Genomic DNA, 22,239 nt, shown 5'->3' on the forward strand with positions numbered 1-22,239 from the left:
AAAACACACCATGGGTTATACGAGGGTTGTTTAATCCTCACAGAACCTACGCTTGCCAGGTTTGCACGAAATGACAATCCCTGAGCAGGGGTTGTATATCCAAAATGGTGGCCACATGCACCCCACAAGTGCCACAGCCTCACCATGGATTAAATAACCCTGGTGGGCTGTCTTGTCATGTGAACAGCCCCATTCCTTTATAGAATGTGGTGGTGCATAAAATATGAAATGAAACACTTCACTAATTTCCATAGAAGCAGCCTTAATTAACAAGCCTTAATTCTTGTTGGCATTCATATTTTTATAGTAAACATTTTTCCTGATAGGCAGTGGAATATAGAGATAATATAAGCTCCACTTACACTGTGGAATTCCCTTCATCAGAGTTTTTCTGAAAAAATAGTGGAACTTGTAAACATTGGTAGCTCACTCATTTTCAAACTTTATCCTGAGGTTAACAAAATCTATATAGTGCCATATTCTTTCTTAACAAAACAAATGTGCTGTAGTAAAGACTTGCAGAAAAACCAAACTAAGTTTGTCAGAATTTCATTATTTAGGAAGAGCCTTAGGTCTGTATTCTGTACCTCTTGGGTTGTAAACAAGGCACATGTAATGTATTATTGATTTACACATGTAAATAAGTTAGCATGGCTGTCCAAATGAAATTCTTCTATAGAATTAGGCAAAGTGGATTAATATTTAACAGCAAGTTACTGGCAGAGGTAGTACATCTGTTTTCAAAGGCAGGGAGCAAAGTGAAATAGAATGTGCTATTTCATTTGAAGATACAGGCGTAGGAATGAAAATCTGTGTGTGCAAATTCAGGACAGCATTCTGCATTTTCAAGTATGATTACTAGTTTATCCCTGCACCTGCTTTCAAAGAAGGAAAAATTCAAAATGGGTTGTCATGGCTTGGATCCAGTGTTGCATAAGAGGACCTCTGCTTATGCAGTGAGACTTCTCCATCCTCTCCTTCCCCCCTGCAGTGCCTCCCCACATTCCCCAGATCTGCTCTGGAGGGTCCCCCAACCCTCCAGAGCAGATTTGGGGACTGCAGGAGGGAGGGGAAATCCTTTTTGCCAGCAGTTTCCCTTTCATTGTGCTTTACTATATTTGCATGATTTTCTAGGGAGTTAAAAAGAGTAAGTGTAATTGGCTATGAGAAGAAATAGCAAAAAGAAGTGATTACATGGCCAGAAAAAAAGAAAAAGGAACTGCAGAGCAGATTGAGGTGTGTGTATGATGCCTGCATTCTGTCAGAACTGAAATGGAGGATTTATGTGAGGGTTCCACAAGACTTTACTGAAACATGCTTCAGCATTACAGATACAATACTGGGCTTTGACTGAGGAAATGTCCTGTGCCTTTAAAGGTGGTGTGACAAGCAGAAATTAAACAGGTATATATTTTCCTATTGCTGGAAGCCTGCATCTGTATGAAATTTTTGCTTGTTAAGGGCATGGGAGCGCCCCACCCAAAAAATCTTTTTACCGTATTTTGCTTGTTTTCTACTTTTCGCAGTAGAGGAAATGGTGATTTAAAGAAAAGGGAAACTCTTAACTCTTCCTCCTTCGTTAGTATTTATATGTATTTCTCTTGCTTTTGTCCTGCTCATAGAGAATTCTACCAACTGCACTCAAGAACCAGAAGTTCCTGGCTAAGAAGCTTTTGGGACTGTAGCCTTTTTCAGGACTGAAATTACTTTCTCAACAAGAGAGAGGGACAATGAGCGCGTTAGTCTTCCCCCCCCATCCCTGTCACTGTCCTCATCCTCTTCCATGAGTTGGAGGCAAACATTTGCATTGGGGAGCCTTTTCTATTCATCAGGGTCACAATATGATTTAGTACCCCGATTTTCCAGGATGCTAAATCACATGGGGAGCCTCTACACATAGAAAAGACTTATCACTGCAGATGCCTGCTCAGATCACTGAGATGCCTCCCAAGTCATGGAAGATGGTGACAGAGAGAGGCAGAGCTAGCAGCCCTTCCTCACTTTCCCTCATTGTGTGAGTAATTTGAACACCTGAATAGAGCTTTCAGATCTTCAGTTTGCACTATTCCTTCTCTGAAACATGTTGTGAAGTGAGATATAAGATGTCCCCACCACCACCTAAATCGTTTGGAAGGTTTGATCTCTCACAGCCAGCTTAAAGATTTCTTCCACCTCAGAGTTCTCTGGATTACATAGGGAATTTGGGGTGGGGCATATAGATCTTTGTATTGGGGAGGGACAGTTGCCAGAAGGCAGTCTTTCCCCTGGCAAGGGGATTTGTGGACTGCTTACCTGTACTCAGCATGCTTTCAGTAATGAGTTATGGTGATTTAAAAAGTACTCTGTTCTAGAGATCCACTACATAAATGTGTGTGTGTGTATATATTACACATAAGTGTGTGTGCGCACGCGTGCACAAACACACACGTATGTATGTATATAAAATGCCACATGCACATTATTTTCAAGTCACTGGATGGAAAAACAGAACCTTTTTCTCTGAAATTTTCATTCCATTCACCAGCAAAAGAGCAGTGTTTGACTCCTGCCAGCTTCATGTATTCTTTTTCTGGGACCAAAGATATCATTCTCAAAATGAAAGTAGGCACCTAGAGTTGATCATCTTATGTTCAGTCTTCAGTGCTTAAATAGTTCAGAAATGTGGATCCATTCCATCATTCTGCTTGAAGAAATTTGGTGCATTTGTATACTTGTCAGATGATCTGATAACACCTTGATCTCTGAGTTCAGAGGTAACACCTCAGGTAAGCCCAGGGAGAATTTAGGCCTTGTTCCTGCCTTTTGAGACCTATTGAGGAGACTTTGCATTTCCAGACTGTCAACCTCTCACTGAATGGAAAAGATGGTAGGGACAGGGAGGAAATCCTATGCTCCAAAATATGTCCACATTTGTTTATCCTTAGGATGGTTCCAATTCATGAAAAAAGCCAAACCTGTGACCAGATAGATAGATAGATAAATAAATACACACACATGTGCACACACACCTCCGTCACTCTTCAAAAGTAAGATGAATAGTCTGTCTTGCACTGTTGTTTTACTGAGCTTGCTGAACGTGGTATGCAGGTATTATTGTCAGAACAATAAACAGATGGACAATTCGTATTGAGATTTTTCTGCAATTTTATTTTGAAGTGCTCATGGCTGCAGAGAAATTTGCAGGAGACAAGGAAAAGAAAAGGAATTAACGTTATTGGACTCATAGCATCATAATTGTTATGTTAATAGACCTTTACATTTGTAGGCCATCGTTTAAAAAACAAAGTTGTAGATTGAGGGTAACATGGCAATTCACTTTAGTTTTGAATCAGACTTTTAAAAAAATGGAATACTGTTAGTTGCATTTAACTGAAGTAAGCAAATAGTTGCCTTACGCCAACTGATGGGAATTAGTTGGGGGAACCTGTCTGTCTCAACAAAATTATACAACGTATCTGTGATGCCCTTTAGATACTGCAACAGCGGCATGGGAGCTTCCTGTTGGGCCCTCTAATGATACTATGACATTTTAAAAGGCCCACCATTACATGAGCAGGGCCACTGTCATGAATCTTTACCACATGGTTGTTTCCAGGACCTCTAGAATTGTCCATGCTGATGCTGGGGTGGATCGTTACACAATACAGCAGCATTGTGGGATGAACCTACAGAAAAATGGCTTCCACACCGTAGCGATAACACCTAAAAGGCGCGTGGGTATCAATTTTCTTTTATAATAATTGGTCAAAATGAGTTTAAATATTTGTATATTTGCAGGTTACCAAGTTATGCCTAACCAGCAGCAAAACTACCAGGGTTTAGTTGGCGTCCAGCAATCTCAAAACCAAAACCTAGTTGGTGGTCAGCCCAACAATATTGGAAACCAGATCCAAGGTGTACTTGTCCCATATCCTTCTGTGCCATCTTATCAAGTAAGCTATTATCTATCTGGATATCATTGCAAGTATTAAGATATTGCTGATTTTTCTAAACACTGAAACTCTGCCTAATCAGAAATAAAGATTGTTTGGTCACTTTTTAAATGGGAGTACTACAAATGTAACCAGTGTTCTTTCTTAACTGATTAAATAGACACGAGTTGATTGATTGGTTAGTTGGTTGGTCTGTTGGGGGGTAATGTTTGTTTGTAATAAGCAAAACCCACAGTTATCCATTTAGAGTTTAAACACTGGTGAAATTTTGCTCACTCATCTTCCAGAGATCAAATAGACTATTATAAGAAGCTATTGTGTTTTACTGTTTTCAGAAAGGGGAATTATTTCATTATTTAATTTCATTTCTATACCACCCAACAGCCGAAGCTCTCCAGACAGTTCACAGAAAGTAAAACCAGAGTGCAGCATAAAACAATAGAAAATATGAAAGCTTAAAACCATAATATAACAGTACAACCAGAATAAAACCTAGCAGCAATGCAGAGATTTCACATACAGATTTAAAACACCAGAGCTAAAAGATTAAGTAGCTAAAATGCTAAAATACTGGGAGGATAAAAAGGAGCCGGAAGGAGAACAACGTAGGCAAAGGGGAAGGTACTGGGACACTATGTAATTTTGTTTTTCTATATATTAGTATCCTAGAGCTGGCGTATACCTGCCACTACTCTCTATAGCTGTCTAAACAATCTATCTCACAGTGAGAGAGCAGCTCCTCTTCTTCTTCCGACGAAATACCTCATTTTGCATGTTGACTTGAAAGAAACGTCATTTTGTCTGTTGATCTCCCCAAAGCCCTTGGGACAAACATTAAGCCAGAAGGATGACAATGTTATTAGGCTTCAGTACTGGGCAGTATATAAATGTAATTAAAATAAAGGATAAGCTCTTATCCACAGGGATAAGCAGCTTTCCCCCGCTAAACACTGAGAAAGGGAGCCTTTTTCAGTACTAAGCAGGGAAAGCACTTCTCTCAGGCCAGCTGCTGATCAGAGAGAAGAGTTTTCTTCTCCATGGCAGAGGGGTGGAGTCAGGGGAAGAAGCTGCTGAACTGAATGGGGAATCCTTCCAGGCCTGTATCCTCATCCCTGCTTTACAGCATAAGCTGTCTCAATGTTGTGTCAAGTTTTACAATGAACTTTATTAGCATTCTTAATCTACTTCCAATCTATAGGTTTCAATGGCTCAAGGTTCCCAAGGAATGTCCCAGCAGACATATCAGCAGCCAGTCGTTATTCCCAGTCAGTCTAACCAAGGACTACCCACATCAGGAATGCAAGTTTACTACAGTGTCATTCCATCTGGACAGCAGAATAATTTAAGGTGAGTTTCGCTTGTTTTTAAGATCAGAGTAGATTTTAGCTTGCATGCCACTTTCCCACAAAAGGTTATGCTAAATCAAAGCAACCATAGTACAGAAGAAAAAACAACTACAATAACAATACCATTCAAAAACCTGTTTGAGTTGATCCTTAGTAACCTGGTCTGGTTTATTTACAATGATAGTTAACAAAATTTCACATATAGATGAAGGCTGAGTTTTATTTTTATGTATACATAAAACATAATTTGGTTTTATGACAATATTTTCTCTAATTATTAAAAAGGAAGTGTCTAGTGGCTATGATAGTGAAGAAGTGTTGTAATTGTGCACTTCAGAACCCATAGTCTGGGACATAGATTTCTTTTACCTAGATCAGATTCCATATATGTGGCTCCTTCTTCCAGTTCTTCTACCCTTTATATCATTACTGCTCCGTGCTTGTTCTTCTTTCAAGAAACACAATTTCTATTTCTTCAAAATCAATTATTGCACTTCGAATAAATTGTACGTTTATGCAAATAAAATTTGAGTGTTCCTTAAAAAAAATATTTATAACCTACATACCAGTGCTGCTGGTTTCTCAATGGTGATTACATTCCAAATCCAACACTACAAAAAACAGTACCAGTTTGATCCTAAAACCACCAGTCAAGTGAAAAAAGCAGTACACTAAAAGTATTGTAATTACCCTTCCAAGCCTTTCTTAAATAAGCGTAAGAGTCTTTAAGGGCACGATCCTATGCATGTTTAGGGAAAAAAAGGCTGGCGGGAATGCTGGGAGTTGTAGGACTTTTTTTCTCTCTACACATGCATAAGATTGCACCCTAACAATGCAATCCTGTGCATGTTTACTCAGAGGTAAGCCTCTTTGAGTTTAATAGAGGTAAGTAGTTATAGGTTTGCAACTTAAAGTCTAAAGGTTCAGAGGGAATTTGCCAAATAGGGAGATAGGAAGTTGTTTGGTTTGGCAGTAATTTGGCAGGATAGCACTAGTGATAAGGATAGTGGTGGCTTCTTCATTTTCATTGGGGTGGACAAGTTGTTCAGCAGGACTATATTCTATTATATTCTATAGGATCTCACTGGATGACCAAAAATAGGATCCCTGTTACTACTTTGATCATGCAGTGTTTAACTGTTCTGGGAATTCTGCCAAATTGTTCCTTCCAGGAAATTAGGGATCCCCATGCTGGCTGGGGAATGCTGGGAGGTGTAGGACTTTTTTGTCTAAACATGCATAGGACCCAGCATTCCCCAGCCAGCATATGCAACCCTAATTTCCTGGAAGGAACAATTTGGCAGTATTCCCAGAACAATTAGGCGAATTACCTAAGCTAGCTATGTCTTTTATGTGAGTCTGTAGTTGGCCTGTACTAGCTTGTGTAACATTCAATGTGTTCCAGTGAACCCCAACAAGCAACTAAAATAGGGGTGGGGGTAAGAGATCAAAAGACAAGACAGTACCTTGAAAGAACCATTAACCTGTGCACAAGGCCTTGGTACTACTGTCAAAACATTCTTGTCAGATTTCATTTCACTTGCATGATAGTATTCCCATGATCCCACTGTCATTTACAGTACAATGACTTGATAACTGATCCTTAATTGTAAATATGTTTTAAAAAGAAGAAATAAATGAATAAAATAAATGTTTGTGTTTGAGCAGAACTATGGAAATATTGATGGATTTGTAACAATATAGCCCATGCTGATGGTGTGTGGGGAAATTACACTGAAGCCATTTTAAGGGATACAATTATTTTTGGAAAACACATTTTAAATTGAATATACATACAAGCTACCCTCTTGGAAGTTCTTAATTGCAAAGTTTAATTAATGCAATGTATAACGAATGTAAACTGTCATTAAGTGAAACAAATGCAATACTTTGTGTCAAGCTCACCATCACAGAGAAAATTGTGATTTACACAGTGAGAACTGACAGGAAGCTGCTAGTGTCACAGCTGGATTTATGCAAGCTTTTAAGAAAGACAGATATTCCAACAACATTGAGAGATATAGCTTGTATTACTAACAACATTGTAAAGCAACCTTGATCGATGCTTTAATAAACAATGTTTTGATTACTTTCTATGTGGTAAGAGAGACAAACTAAGTAGTGTCTCTAAAAGTGCAAACCTATGCATGAATGCCTACTCAAAGGTACACTCCATTGAGTTCAAAGTAGGCATGTATAGGATTACAGCCCACATTTAAGGTTTAGGGAGCAGTCCAATGCATGTTTAGACAGAAAAATGTCCTACAATTTCCAGCACATACTAGGAGTTGTAGGACTTCTTTCTGTCTAAACCTGTATTGAATTGCACCCTTAGTTAATCCAAGTCTAAGCTATCTCGTAGCTTGTTACTGCTTGCTGGTTATGCTCATGGGACCCCACCGTACACTTCATTTCCTCTAGGGAAGAAAGACATAGTACAGGGCCCCTTTCTACAGATTATCCAATAGATTTCTGCATTAGGATGAATTAATCTGATTAGTCAGGGATAAGAAAATGTGTAATAACTCCATAATGATAAAGCAGGGTAACAGGTAGGCTCCAGACTTGTGTTCACTGGAGTTCTGCAAGTACTGGAGGGAGGGGGCAGGATGGTGATTTTTGCCAAATCCCCCTTCCCGCTGCAGCCCCCTCTGCCCTCTGAAAACCTGCTCCAGAGGTAGAAGGATCCACTTGGGAAAGCATGGGAAGTAGGGCTGGGGGCAGCAGCGGGAATGTGGAATCTGTGAAAATCACCACTACCTGGACGTGCTGTACAAACATGGATATGGCATTGGGCACTGAAAAATAGGTATGAAAATGTGTATGCAATGCCCAGAGAACTATCCAAAGCTAGAGGGAAGAGGGGGCTGTAAGAAAGGTTTCTGGGCCATAGCCCTTTGGTCCACCTCAGTTATTCTTATAAAGCCAACATAAAATGGAATTTGAGGTCACCTTGATACAGAGTTCTGACTTGTTTTTAAAATACATTCTCGCCTGCCGGTTATCTTTGTATTGCTTCTTTTTTATATTTCAGGTTCCTTTGATCTTTGTGTGCCTTGCTTTGAAAGCTGCTTTTTTTAAAGTCAGCAATTTGCAATAATGAGGTGCGTTAATAGCAATCTTCAAAGCCTGGTCACCTTTCCAAAAGTCACTCTATGAATAATTCACAAGTAGATTAGAGAAAAGAGAATAGCATTTGAGTCACTAATTTTTTGCCCTTAAGGAAAATGTTTCACTCATGTTTTAAACTTATTAATTTAAATTGTTAGTAGCATTCATTTCTCCTACAACAAGAGCATATAAATCTCTTGTTTAATTATAAAAATGACAAATGACCAAAAATGACAGCCAAGGTGAGGAACAATGTGTCCAAGAGACACAAGCTAAGGCAGTACTGTCAACCTACAATTCAAAGCAGGTTTGGCTAGTTTCTTCATCCTGCAAAGGATGGTGAGGAAACCTGAAACATCTAAATATTTTTGCCAGGATGGCAGGATTGGAAAGCAATATGGCTACTTAGTCCTAATTTCTGGACCATATAAATCCATTTTTGTTCGCCTATTCATATGTTGAAATCCAGGTTGTTTGCAGCAAGTGGCTTTCATGAATTTAGAACATCATGGCTGACATGTACAGTTTGCATTTAATACCTTTCTCTTTTTTGTTTCTTTTCTTCCCCCTCTCCCCAAACTTCTGCAGCTCTTCAGTAGCATATCTTCAGCCTCCAGGATCAGAGCAGATACAGTTTCCTAGAACAACATCACCATGCAACTCCCAACAACTCCAAGGACAACAGTGTGCAGGTCTGAGCAAAATTTTTTGTCAGATTGATCCTTTCTTCCCCTAATCATTTGATCAGTTTTAAAAAGCATTATGTGCATATCAGTGTAATTAGTTCACTGTAGTCCAGTTCTAGGTACAGCGCACATAGGATTGGATCCTAAGATAAATTAATTTAAGGGAGTTTGTGGAAGGGCAATTTATTTTATGTCACCCTCATTTTGCACTGTTAGCCAGCTGATCTGATGTTATATAAAGATTGAATATAAATATGTAAAATACAGATATTATGAATGAAGAGGTTGGATCTAGACTTTCCCTTTTGCATACAGAAGGCCCTCTTCCATTTACAGAAGGGTCTGAGATCCAGCAAATGTGATTTTTGCTGATTTTCCCTTCCCAGCCCCATCTTCCATGGTGTTCCAGAGGGTCCCTCAACCCTTCAGAGCAACTTTTTAGGGGGCATGGGAGGCAGAGGGAAGGGGGAATTGGTGAAAAATGCCTCCCCTATTCCTCCAGTGGGAGTGGACCTCTTCTTACAGCCAGCCTGGAGCCAACCCATTGAATCTAAGTATCAAAAGCATAGTGAGAAGCAACAAAATAACATCAAAAGAGCAAACCAGGGGCAAATAAAGCTATTTCAGACTAAGGACATAATGAAACATTGTTTTAACTGATCATCAAAGTGCCAATAAAATGGGGTCCTTGTGGGTCTTCTGGGGCAGGGGCTTCCAAAGCCTTGGCCCAGCAATTGAAAGGCCCTATCCTGTGTCCCAACCCAACTTCACCTCTAACATTGGTGGAACATGGATCAACGCGGCTATTGATGACCTCAGCAGGCAGGCAGGTTCACCTGGCAGGAGGCAATCTTTAGGGAGTGGTAAACTAGAAACTTCCACATCATTCTTTGCTAATCTTGTTTTGTAGCAGTAGCGCCACCACCAGGTGGAGGAATGGTAATGATGCAGCTCAATATACCCAACAATCCTCAGCCTCGACCACATTCCCCTCCCCAATGGAAACAAAATAAATATTATTGTGACCATCAGAGAGGACAGAAATCAACAGATTTTGGCGCTCTAGACAGCTGTACACAGGTATGCAATCTCCTATGTTTTGAAAACATTGGTGTTTTAAAATGGGGAGCATTCATTTCTTAATTCTTTATGTGTGGCAACTATTTAAATGGGTTGCATCCATGTTTGAACACTGTACATTGTGGAAACAGCTGAGAAAGTTAATACAGATAGCTGGTAGGACATTGTATTTTTTTGTGTATATTCCATAGTTCCAGTGTCTTCACCCATACCCACCACAAGATTGGTTAGGCAAGTAGACCACATCCAAGGCCCAATCCTACAAGAAAAGGAACAAGAGGGAAAGTGTATTCCCTGCAAAAGATAATGATAGCACATTAGTGTTGGGGACAGTCCTATCTTGTATGTGTAGAAAGAGAGGCAGAGTGTTGTTGTTTTTCTTTGTGAGTTTAGTGTTTGTCAGTCATGGAGGGAATGACACCTTTGCTAGGACTCTGATTTTGTGCATCATAAACACACAAAACAGACAATCCTCTCTTAGTAAGAATTGTTAAGTATGAGAACTCAACAGATTTCAGACCATACAGATTCACATTTCACTTGCAATCTATGAAACCAATTCCAACAAGGCCCCCAAATAATAATAAAAAACAAACAAACTGATTTTCCCCTGCTCTGGCAAACTCATGTAAAGTGTGTGTTTCTTTTTTTTTTTTTTTTAAATAAGTTACAGCATAGTCCACAAATAGGTAGCCCTGTCACCTCTCCGGCCCAGTCGCCAGCACCAACTCAGCTTTCAAACATGAAGAACATCCGTCCCACGTTAACACCTCTTCCTCTTGTGCCCCCATTCTCTAGACCTTTTGTTCCCGGACAAGGTAAGAAATCCAGTTAGCTAAGAAATGAATAGCTGCTTACATTGTCTGACTTCATTTTGTATTGTATTGGAAAGTCACATTTAATGTTTCCCTCAAGGAAGGTAAAAAATCCCTCTCCCACCTTGATATTTTCATTTGACTTCCTTGAAGGTGGAAAAGACTCCATCCTAATTAACTTGCTAGCAGTATAAGTTTTATGAATTTTGGATGTTGACGCTGTTGCGCATAAACTCATTTGCGCATAAATTACATTGCCACAAGGTATAAAGTCAGAACACTAAACCCTGTTTATTTCATCTATCTTATTCATTGCTTCCCCAAATGTCAATTTAAAACTTCAATTTCATATTAAATATCCCCATGTACACCCCCCTTTCATTAATCAATAGGACTGCCAACAAGCAAAGACTAGGGACTCTTGAAAGACACACTGCAGTGCGAGTGCTTTTGTGCTGCACTGTCTCCATCTTTCAAATATGATGAAAAATAAACTTAAAAATGGCTTCTCCTGTTTTGTCCCCAAAGCTGGCAGATCATTTTCCATTTTTCTTTTAAATGAAAATAATATGGCTGTTTTTCTCATGAGAACCAAGTCTTTTTTTTTTCTTTTTTTTTTAGTTCTGGTTAGTTTATAGTAAAGAATATTTTCTTTACTATAAAAAGAAAGTCCTACACCTCCCAGCATTATTTTCTTTACTACAAAGAATATTTTCTTTACTACAAAAAGAAGTCCTTCACCTCCCAGCATTCCCCAGCCAGCATGGCTGGCTGGAGAATGCTGGGAGTTGTAGGACTCTTTTCTGTCTAAACATCCGTAAGATTCTGCCCTAAATATTTTAAAATAGCATTTCCTTCTAACAGTGAGTGGTTGTGTTTGGGTTTGATCCTAACTTCCATGAGTGGGCTTTCATTTCCCACCTTCCCCCTTCTCAGTGCAGCCCACTGCTCCTCAGGATTGGGGGACCCTCTAGAACAGCATGGGATATATAACACAGGGAGCTGCCACAGAAATGGGAAACTGCCCCCCCCCCCAATGCACCTTTGGATCCAAGCCTTTGTAAATTTAACATTACATTGTAAATGATCTCACTCTTCAGACAAAATGCCACCCTTTGAGTTGTCTAAGTGTGTGTCCGTACACCTCCACTGAAGTTTTGTAGTATGTAAGCATATTTAAATTGTTCAATCAAATCTCATTAAAAGACAAACTTACCTAAGATTAGAAAATCTTTAATTGACAGGTCCCAGTACTGAGAAAGAGATAATTAGTATTTTAATCTGAAATTAAGTTTCTTTCTGTGTCTTCAGGAGATGCCAGATATCCCTTACTGGGCCAGCCGTTGCAGTACAATCCTCCATCTCTGTTACATGGACACGTAGCAGGCCCACAGGTAGGGGATGTCCCCTCTTCACAGGAGGGAAGATTAACCCGTTAGGTACTTTTATAAATGGAAAATGAATTTTGAAATTAGCTGCTTTCCTACTAGAGGAATTGTTTGCTAGCTTCATAAAAGTATCCTTTAAAAATGATGACGACCTTGTTATTCATATGCGGTACTCAGACTGGGGGTGAGAGAGGAGTAAGATGTTTTCATTTCAAATTAGGCCAGATGCACTTGCATCTATTGACAAGGCTGGGATGATTTTAGGTCCACCTGAAAAGTGGGATGGTATTATGCACCACTTCAAGCATTGTGCATATGGATTGTCCTTAAATGAATTATTAGTCAGATGTACCCTAAAGACATTGTAGTGTGTTAGTTTGTGAGCAAAACAGTGGACTTCACAGGGTTCCTACATGCTAGTAGTAGACCTGCGTAATTTAGCTTAACTGGCAACTTAATAGTTAATTGAGATGCTCTTTCACACAGGCCTGCAATCTACAGCTTTCACCTTGAAGCTGTTTTGACCTCACTCTGAGCAGAGATAGGTTTCATTTCCCATGAGAAGCAAGCCTAGCCCCCCACATCTGGGCTGTGTGTCATCCTGTCAGTTCCTGAGCTAGAAAGAGACACTCATAAAAGCAAGTCCGCAGGCTTTGCGCTTTGGCCTCGCTCCAAAGAACCGTACACACACAAGCCAGCTTAGAGAAACTTGTGGCCCAAAGAATGATTTCCCATCTGTCTTTGGGGGGCACAAACAGACAGTTCAGCTCTGCATTAGCTGAGTGGAAATGTGAGCTTTCTTTGCATATATATTCTGCATCCATTTTCTATCAATAAACTGTCCTCTCTTTGCACAAGTGTCTGTTTCATCTTGGTAATCAAAAAAATCTAATTTCACTGGAACCTGACAGAATCAGAACCCCAGATCAATACAGACATTAGACACTGAGTCCAGTAAATATTTAGTTAATGCTGCAAACCCAGCGTTGTTTTTGGACCCTGAAACACCATAGTGCTATTTACAAATAGTGTTATGTTTGTCCTCTGTGACTCAAATTAAAGTCTGGGTATAACAACAAGGGCTTTCCTTGGCCCAGATCTACTTTGCACCACCACCTTGCATAAGGAAGGAGCATTAGCATTGTGCCACTTGGATCCCAAAGGGTATCATTGAACATATTCCCATGCAATTAATGAATTCCTTTGTAATGTCAGTGATGTGCTTCCACTCCTCTTCTTTGGTGTATTTTTGTGAGAGAGCACAAAAATGCACCACTTCATGAATTTAAGTGGCATAATGCTGGACCTTTTCCCAAGAAAATTTATTCAAGAAAAGGAAGCAGTAGTGTATTATAGTTAGAGATGTGAAGACCCAGAAAAAAAACAGAAAAAAAAGTTTTTTTCCGTTTTTTTCCAAGGATCATTTTTGTTTTTCTCTGAAAAATTGTTAAAATTGAACAGCTTTGGATTATGAAAGATTTTCTTTTAGAATTTAAGACAAGGTGTTTATATGTTGTTACCTAGCCTTTACTCCCCACAAAATGATTTCTAAAATAAGACTTTTATAGAAAAGCTTGAGATGTAAAATCTCTAGAAAAAATGAAGCCATGGGGAACTTTTTTTGTCCTCTGTGTAAGCTCCAAGCATAGTTATTTCTTTAATTCCTTATTAAAATTATTGCTCTAATGTATCTTTTACTGTTAAACATTTAGGGATGCTCCAAGTCATGCTCAGTTCCACAACATGTGAGTAGAGTCACCATAAGATACAATGAAAGAAAATGTGCTTTCTTGACAGTTTGGTTTTTGTTCTACAGTCCTGTGTTTCGGGGCTTGTTCTGGTTAGATATTGTAGCAGTCAATTAATGTAGTTCTAATCTAAAACTTACATGTGAAAAAACACACTGTAGGTTATCCCACCTATGTTTTTTCTTCTTTTTAATTACTTTTGAGGCTTGGGTCTATAGAACTCACTGCCACAGTTTTTAATGATGTTCTCAATTAGACCTCACCACTAGAGAATGCTGCCTCCACTATAAAACCTTTTAACTGCTGCCACTAGAGTAAAACTCCAGTACCTAAAATAAACTGAGTAGGCTGGTTCCTGTGGTGTAGCTATGGTATTGACACTACCGCTAGCGACCACTTTTCAAAATGAACAAAAAATGTTAATTAACGGAAATTATTTACAAATGTCAGTTGAGATTGCTTGAAGGTTCTTAAATTAAATATGGTTACTTACCATTCCTAAGCTGAGTCTTTCCCAGCTAAATAAAATCTCAATAGCTTTTCCTTCAGATCAAGTTTTCCTAAGCTTCACCCCACAAACAGGAACAGGAATTTCCTTAAACTTTCTTACACATAGGAACAGATACTGTATACCAGTCTTTCTCTGCCTTTGGTTCTTCCCGCTTCTTCTGTCTTCTAGGATGATTCAGGGACTACTTGTTGATGTTCCCTCTGGTCAGACATTAAATAGGAACCTAAAAATATGTATATCTTGGTTTGCTCATGAAATTATGTTTGACATATTACATTTAAAAGCATAGTTTAATCCAACAATAATTAAAATTTACTGAGTTTACTTTTATACATTTTAAAGTATAATGATAATTTTACAAGCAAACCAAGTTATCCATAATATAATTTTAACAACATAAACCAGCCTTTATGTTCATAAAGCAGCCCTCCCCAACCAGGTGCCCTCCAGATGTTTTGAACTACAACGCCCAGCATTGCTGATCATTGGCCATGCTGCCTGAAGCTGATGGGAGCTGAAGTCCAAAATATCTGGAGGGCACCAGGTTGGGGAAGGCTGTCCTAAAGCAACAAAGTGACTTGAGATCTGAAAAGAGCGCTAAAAATATATATTATTGCTTATTTTTCCCACAATGTCATGTTTTTTTCCATGGCTTCAAAATTTCTGGAAATTGTACATCTCTAATCATATTAAATTACTCCAGTGGATGGATAGTGTCACACCCTCCATCCCTTGTGGGTGGAAACGGCGGGGGGGGGGGGATTCTACTAGTGATCATTCTTTGTATCTGAATCCATGCCAGTGTCAGCCTGGAAGCAGACATGGGAACAGAGGAAGAAAACCTGCCAAGAAGGCTGCGTCAACAGACCTTGGTGCAGGAGAACCAGGTATGTGACTCATAGTGTGGCACTTCTTCATGATGCAACTGAAGTAGTGGGAAAGTATATTTATGCCTATTTCAATTTTATCACAACTCTATAGGTCCAACCATTGTCTGGAGATGGATATAGAATATGGTGTGGCAATAGGGGGTGTGAATGGCTGTTTGCTCAAGGGATCCGACATGTTCTTCAAGTGCTTTGTATCTCTGCTCCAAATGTTGCAGCTGCTGTCTTTCCTGCCTCCTACCATATAGAGAAGCACACATTATATCACACTTTCATATATGCTCATCTTCATTATATTCTATTCTTTGTACATCTGTTCTTTTTGAGTGCTGAAAAGACAGCACTTTTTGAGTGCTGAAAAGACAGTTTGTGTTGTTTTCGAAACAGCTGCTGCCACATCTGGAACATGTGTGCAATGTCCCCTTAGACTAGTTTTGAATGCATCTATAATGGTGGTATAGTTTGTGAAAGACACTTGAAAGCATCAAAGTGGAGTTTAGCTGGGAGCATTTGTGTGTGTATGTGTTGGAAACATACTCTGCATGGTTCCTACCATGAGAAAACAAGCCCAAATAACATCTAATTTTGGTTTCTCCTGAAAAACCTGGTCCTCACACATTGTACACTTTAAAGGCACCAATTTGGATGTCTTTAAAAGGGGGTTACACAAATTCATGGAAGATGTCTATCAATGGTTACTTGTCCTGATGCCTTTATGCAACCTCCAGTATCAGAGGCAGTACCTAGGGATACCAGCTGCTGAAAAACATGACCAGGGGGATGCTTTTGTACTCATATCCTACTTGGGGTTTCCCACAGGCAGCTGGTTGGCCACTGTGTGAATAGAATTCTGGACAAGATGGACCCTTGGTCTGATCCAGCATGGCTGTTCTTATGAATTTAAAATTACATATTAAGTTACAAAATGTCAGATTCAGAAGAAGCAAGTGCTACTAATGACACTAATAGCCACTTAAGGTTACTGCTTCAGCCATGTAGAAAGCTGAAAGTTAATAGATCACCTTCTTCCAAGCTACTGAAGTATGGTAACACTCATCTTAATTCATGGCTGTACTCCATTCAGTAAGTTCGTAAAGTGGCTGCTGCATCGTTATTGGTGCCTTTTTGCCCCTGCTGGTTACTGAGGGATATTGTTGATTTGGGATAGCAGTAAGGTAAGGAACAGAGCTAATAGTTTATTGCCAAGCAAGCAGAAGATTTTGTAGGTGGGTGTCTCAAGTAAAAGGACCTGAATACCATAGGCCTCACGCAATAAGCCATTTTTAATCTTACACTTTTCTTCAGTTGTAGGAAAAGTCTTAGAAATTACTGAATTGCCAGAAGGAATAACTCGGGCAGAAGCTGAAAAGTTATTTGTGGAACTTCTTAAAGTTGGTGCCAAGATTCGGTGGCTACGGGATCCCCAGTCTCTACAGGTGCAACAGCGACACCACCATCACTACTGTGGTAGTGGAGACAGTAATGTGAACGCTGAAGCTTCCAAACTTAATGACTTGGCATCTACATACACAGTTCTAGCGACATTTCCAACCATGTCAGCAGCCCAAAATGCATTGAAGAAACAAAGTAACTCACTGAACAAGTTTAGGCTGAGAACAAGCAAGAAGCACTACGACTTTCACATTCTGGAAAGGGCTAGTTCTCAGTAACAGCTATGCCATTGAACATTCAGCCTTTATTACTTCCATGTCCTTATCTCCTCTACTTGATTGGCTTGATGTTTATGGGTTTTTTGTTGTCTTCATAAAGACTCCTTGGATATCATACAACAGTAAAGCCTTTGAAGAATAAACCCAGTGATCCAGGCAGAAGATGCAGAAAAAAACATGCAGTTAAATAATCAACAACTTAAAACAAAATACTGCTGTGATGTGAAACGGACAGGCAGTCTTCTCTGAAGAATGCTGTTAAAATGCCCCTTTTGTAGTAGTTTCGTTTTATATTTCTGAATTCTTGTATCAGATCCAAAGCTCTGTTGTACAGCAAACTTTTGTTCATAAGGAATATCCATATTCTTACCTGTATTTTGTAATCCCTTTGCACACAGCCAGCACACTTCTGTCAGTTTAAGGGCAGGGATCTGGGGTTGGGAGGGAAAGAGAGAAGAGCTCCTAAAGAATTACACTGTGTTTCTAGCCCAATATGCAAAAGGCAAGGAAAGTAACATATTTCTCTTCCCTTCTGTTCCTCTTCCAAGATAAGAGTCCAACAATAACTACTGAAGACCTTCTCCAGTCCTTCCCCTTCTAGATTTACTTAAGCGAACAGTAACTGCCATTAAATTCTACTCTTCAGCAGCTTGTTTCTGTTCCAACAGGATGAATATTAAAAAGGAAGAAATTAACACTGCAGATAATTTTAACTGGAGCCCATTAGTTTGCAATAAACAGTGAGGAAATTAAATGTGACTCCCCAAATGGCAAAAAGTTTGCACTTTAATTGTGTTCCCATCAATATGTTTTTTTTTTCCTTTACTTTTTTTTTTTACTGTAAGAGTAATCGCATTTGATAAGTGCTGGAAACTTCTTAAGTGGTTTAAATATGTTTTTTCATCATTTGTAGAGGATCACTGGACATCAAATGATTCATTGCACATATAAAGGAGACACCTTTTTCAATTTCTGTATAATTTGCAAGGCTGTACAATGTGTGCTGATGCAAGCCTTTCTTCAGTTTGAAAAAAAAATAAATGTTTACAAGTATACGTTTTCTAGTGTACTCTTTTAAAAGGAGGGAAATGGCTTGAAAGAAAATTTGACATATTTAATGATAGAACCTCACGTAAGTTAAGTAAAAAAAAAAAATCAATTACCCATGACTAACTATGGGAATTCAGTCAGTAATTTCAATAGGAGCTCAATGGTTTATCTGTTAAGATTTTAATTAATGAGGCCGCAGGGTATTGCACTTCTTCCTGAGATAAGACTTCAGAGAAGGCTACTTAAATTGAATTTGTTCTGTTCACACATTCAAAAAGTGAGATATATGAATATTGCTTTACAGCACAATCCTATGCGTGTTTACTCAGAAGAAAAATCCACTAAGTTCAATGGAACTTATTCTCTAGTAAGTGGGATGAGGATTGCAGACTATGTTTTTGATTCAGTGCTGGCTGTCTGCTAGTGAAAAGGAAACTGCTGGCAGAATGAATTTCCCCTCCCTTCTGCAGCCCCCTGTGCACCCCCAAATCTGCTCCAAAGAGCTGGGGGACCCTCTGAAGCAGATTTGGGGGGTGCATTGGAAGAAGCAGGAGGGAGAAAAGCAAGGGGAACTTCTGTTGCAAGAACGGAAGTCCACTTGCTCTGTTGGCTTTTAACCCTTAATATCAAAGCTACTGTAGTCAGTATCTCTTCTACTAATTCCTCCATCCCATATTTCTTTCTCCTGCTCCTGAAATCATGGTGGCATTGAATGAACAAAGGATAGGATGAAATATGCTGCTGAACAAAACTCAATATTTGGGGGAGCTGGTAAATCATTTTTATATCACAAAATAAAACAGCAGAACCTCAGCAGCAGTTAATTAGGCCCTGTAAGGTACTTGGATTGATTGGAGGCTGCTAAAAGAAAAGTGGGGTATAAATGTAGCAAATACATAAAAATACAACCTACCCAATCAACCAAATGTTGATTGGGTAGGTTGTATATCAGATTAGCCTATACAATGATTGCAGTATGAACTCCAGCTGATGAAGCATCTCAGTGCCAGCAACAAAGGACCAAAGTAGAGTCCGTATGTGTGATGCAGAGATCACAATGAAGAATTAGAAGTTAAGCTGGCAAGAGTTGCGAGTTTAGCAACAGGGAGGAGGCTGGGACAGTCAATCCTTCCCCCTACTGATGGTAAGGAACTTAGCTAGAAATGTCTGTGAAGGTAGACAGCCAGCATGGCTTGGAAGCTATCCAATCTATTGCGCAGAGTGTTGTATGTACAACTCTACCTGCTGGACAGAAATTGTCAGTGTGTGCTTGATGCAATGAGCTCCTGGCAATCAGAGAACAAGTTTGATCCTTTGAGGCCAAGGTAGCTGACCTGGAGAAGCTGAGTGTCAGGTTGGTGGACAAGGCCTTGAGGAACATGATAGTGGTGTCCCACCCCCAGGGTGACAATTCTGCTGTCAAGGACAATGAGGGTATTAGGGAAGGGGGGTGCCACTCTGAGGACGAGGACAGATCCCTTATAGGGATGCATTCCTTGAGGGATAAAACTATATCCCTTCATGCCAAGGATAGACCTCAAAGGGGTGGGGATTCTTGGTAGTGGGAGACTGAATCATTAGAGACACAGCTGCATTCGTGACAGGTGCGTAGACTGCATTGTGACTTGGCTGCCTGGTGTGAAGTTTGAAGATGTCACACCATCTCATAGCCTGGCAGATAGTGCAGGGGAGGATGCTGCGGTGCACACTGGCACCAATGACATAGGGAAATATCATGTCCTGGAAGCAAAACTTAGGGTGCTAGGAAGTTGAAAGGCAAGGCATACAAGGTAGATTTCTCTGAAATGCTACCCATTTCATATGTAGGGCCAATTAGAGAGGCAAGCTGAGGGGTTTCAATACATGGATGAGACAGGGGGGAGGAGTTATTTAAGTGAAAGATAAATAGGAGATTCAGGTTATTTTAAACAGTACCACCACACTACATAGTCAAACTCACTACCACAAGATGTAGTGAAGGCTGTCAACTTCGATAGTTTTAAAGGGGATTAGACACATTCATGGAGGTTAAGGTTATCAAAGGCTAGTAGTCAGAATGGCTATGTATTACCCCAGTACTGGAGGCAGTATGCCTCTTAAACATCAGTTCCTGAGCAACATGATTAGGAGATCTTATTGCACTCATGTCCCTCTTGTGGTCTTCCCATATGTATCTAACTGACTTTTGTGGGAACATAATGCTGGACTAGATAGGCCTTTGGTCTGATACAGGAGGGCAGACCACAATGTTCTTACGTTCTTGTTAGTATTTAGTACATTTATATCCCACTTTCTTCCGTCATGGAACTCAACAGGGAGTTCTCAAGCACTGACCAGGCTCAGACATTCCTTCGGTAAGATGGCTGAGGAACTCTTTCAGCTTGTCCATTCAGATCATGGATTGGCATAAGCTGATTATGTTAGGCAAATAAGTACTTAGGATGCTGAGAAACCTTAGTGGGGAAGAGAAGAAATTTCACTATACTCATGAGTTATTCTTGACTTTAAACTCACATTAACAATTATTAGTACACAGTTTTTATGTACACATTAGTACACAGTGCCTATTTATGCCATTTTTTGGCTAAAGCTCATTTGCAAATACAGCAGTGGGCTAGAAATGATAGTTGATTAGAGTTAAGGTTGGCCTCGGACATGGTTCTCGTCATTAATGTAACTATTAGAACTTGTTTCTTTTAAAATGTTTTGATGGTTTTAACATGGTGTTTTATTATTTTATCTTTGCTGTTCACCACTCTAAAAAAAATTTATGTGGAGCAGTATATAAATATTGTAAATAAATAATAAATATTAAAATTCTGCATGGGTAAGGAGAAACCTCTTAACCTAGGTCATTGGATCTGCCATCACTTCACTTTTTGTCTGGTTTTTCAGAGCTACAATGTTTTCAATCTTATGCATGTTTACTCAGAAATAAATGCTCCTGCCACCTACTGCAGATATTTGGATATCTGATATTAGGAGGCTAATAAATTTGGTTGGGAGTATGAGTGTTTATTTTATTTACTTAGAACATTTTTATACTATCCTGGCATCTTTAAGATAAACACATTTAAATAAAACTACTTAACGACTGAACAACAACAACCACAAGCCATATTAAACATTAAAACAGCAGACAGATCTCATGGTGCAATCTTAGGCAGTTCCTCCCAGGTAAGTGTGTATAGGATTGCAGTGTGAAACACTTGGAACACATCCAACAATCTTGTTTGTTTTGCCAAGTGACTATTGAATGGGATGTGTGGAATTCCTAAAAACATTAAAGAGGTTGTCACATTTATCTTGTGAGTCAAAAGCAGTGTAGAAACTTTAAACAAAGGTAAAAAGTTATGATCCACAGGGCCAGCCCAAGGCATTTTGCTGCCTAAGGTGGAGCAGCAAACGGTGCTCTCTCCCAACCCCCCAGTCAAGCTGCATACCCTGAATGTGCACTGAATTGGATTTAAAGGAATCTTTTATTTCAGAGCAAATGCCATGTCACCTATTTGCTCTTCCCATAAGGCTGAAGATATGGGTCCCCTAAACCCAGAGAACCGAGGTGGGCCCAAGCATAAATTTATCTGCTAGAAGGTAGAGTATGCCCTAAGGATTTATGCACACTTCCATGGGTACAGTATGTCCTATGGATTTATCCACGCTTTTTTTTCTTTGCTTCATTTATGTGAGGAATTCTTTAAGCTGCCTGATCCTATACATTTTTGTGGGAGTGGGGGGGGGGTTCTGCCACCCACCCACCCACCCCACTCCACCCCACCCCACCCCACCATCTGCTGCCTGAGGCAGCCACTCTGCAACTTTTATACCACCCTTAATCTTAACCCCAGGGCGGTTTACAAATACGTTTCAATGTTATTTTGAACCTGTTGATCGAGGGTAGGGTTACGAACCCTTTCCAGCAGGGCTGCTTTTAGCAACGGGGAAATGCAATACGAGGGGGAAATTCACTGGTTGGATTTGTGCCTGCCTGTCATGCAACTGGTACAGGCACAAA

General features: G+C 39.7%; 1 protein-coding gene and 1 long non-coding RNA gene across 7 annotated transcripts in view; one reads left to right on the forward strand and one right to left on the reverse strand.

The window, feature by feature from the left end:
• R3HDM1 (R3H domain containing 1) overlaps positions 1-18,226 on the forward strand; it is a 106,128-nt gene extending 87,902 nt beyond the window's left edge. For 4 of the 6 annotated variants that reach the window (XM_084809341.1, XM_084809361.1, XM_084809322.1 and 1 more), the window contains 8 exons: positions 3,778-3,932; positions 5,131-5,279; positions 8,978-9,081; positions 9,986-10,155; positions 10,823-10,973; positions 12,282-12,364; positions 15,420-15,504; positions 16,810-18,226. In XM_084809341.1, coding sequence (XP_084665467.1) covers positions 3,778-3,932; positions 5,131-5,279; positions 8,978-9,081; positions 9,986-10,155; positions 10,823-10,973; positions 12,282-12,364; positions 15,420-15,504; positions 16,810-17,174 — 1,262 coding nt within the window. In that variant the 3' untranslated portion in view covers positions 17,175-18,226. The remainder of the gene's footprint in view (positions 1-3,777; positions 3,933-5,130; positions 5,280-8,977; positions 9,082-9,985; positions 10,156-10,822; positions 10,974-12,281; positions 12,365-15,419; positions 15,505-16,809) is intronic. The other 2 variants (XM_084809351.1, XM_084809371.1) reach the window with 2 other exon arrangements.
• On the reverse strand, positions 2,813-21,959 carry LOC146358370 (uncharacterized). The gene is made up of 3 exons (XR_014784248.1): positions 19,189-21,959; positions 12,187-19,133; positions 2,813-4,753 (listed from the first exon to the last, which is right to left on the reverse strand). It is a non-coding gene; the product is annotated as an uncharacterized LOC146358370 (long non-coding RNA).
• Between the last annotated feature and the right edge of the window lie 280 nt (positions 21,960-22,239).

Source organism: Heloderma suspectum, chromosome 1 (genome assembly GCF_057233095.1).
Source record: "Heloderma suspectum isolate Gila_16-S chromosome 1, 16-S_ref, whole genome shotgun sequence".
In the NCBI taxonomy this organism is placed as follows: domain Eukaryota; kingdom Metazoa; phylum Chordata; class Lepidosauria; order Squamata; family Helodermatidae; genus Heloderma; species Heloderma suspectum.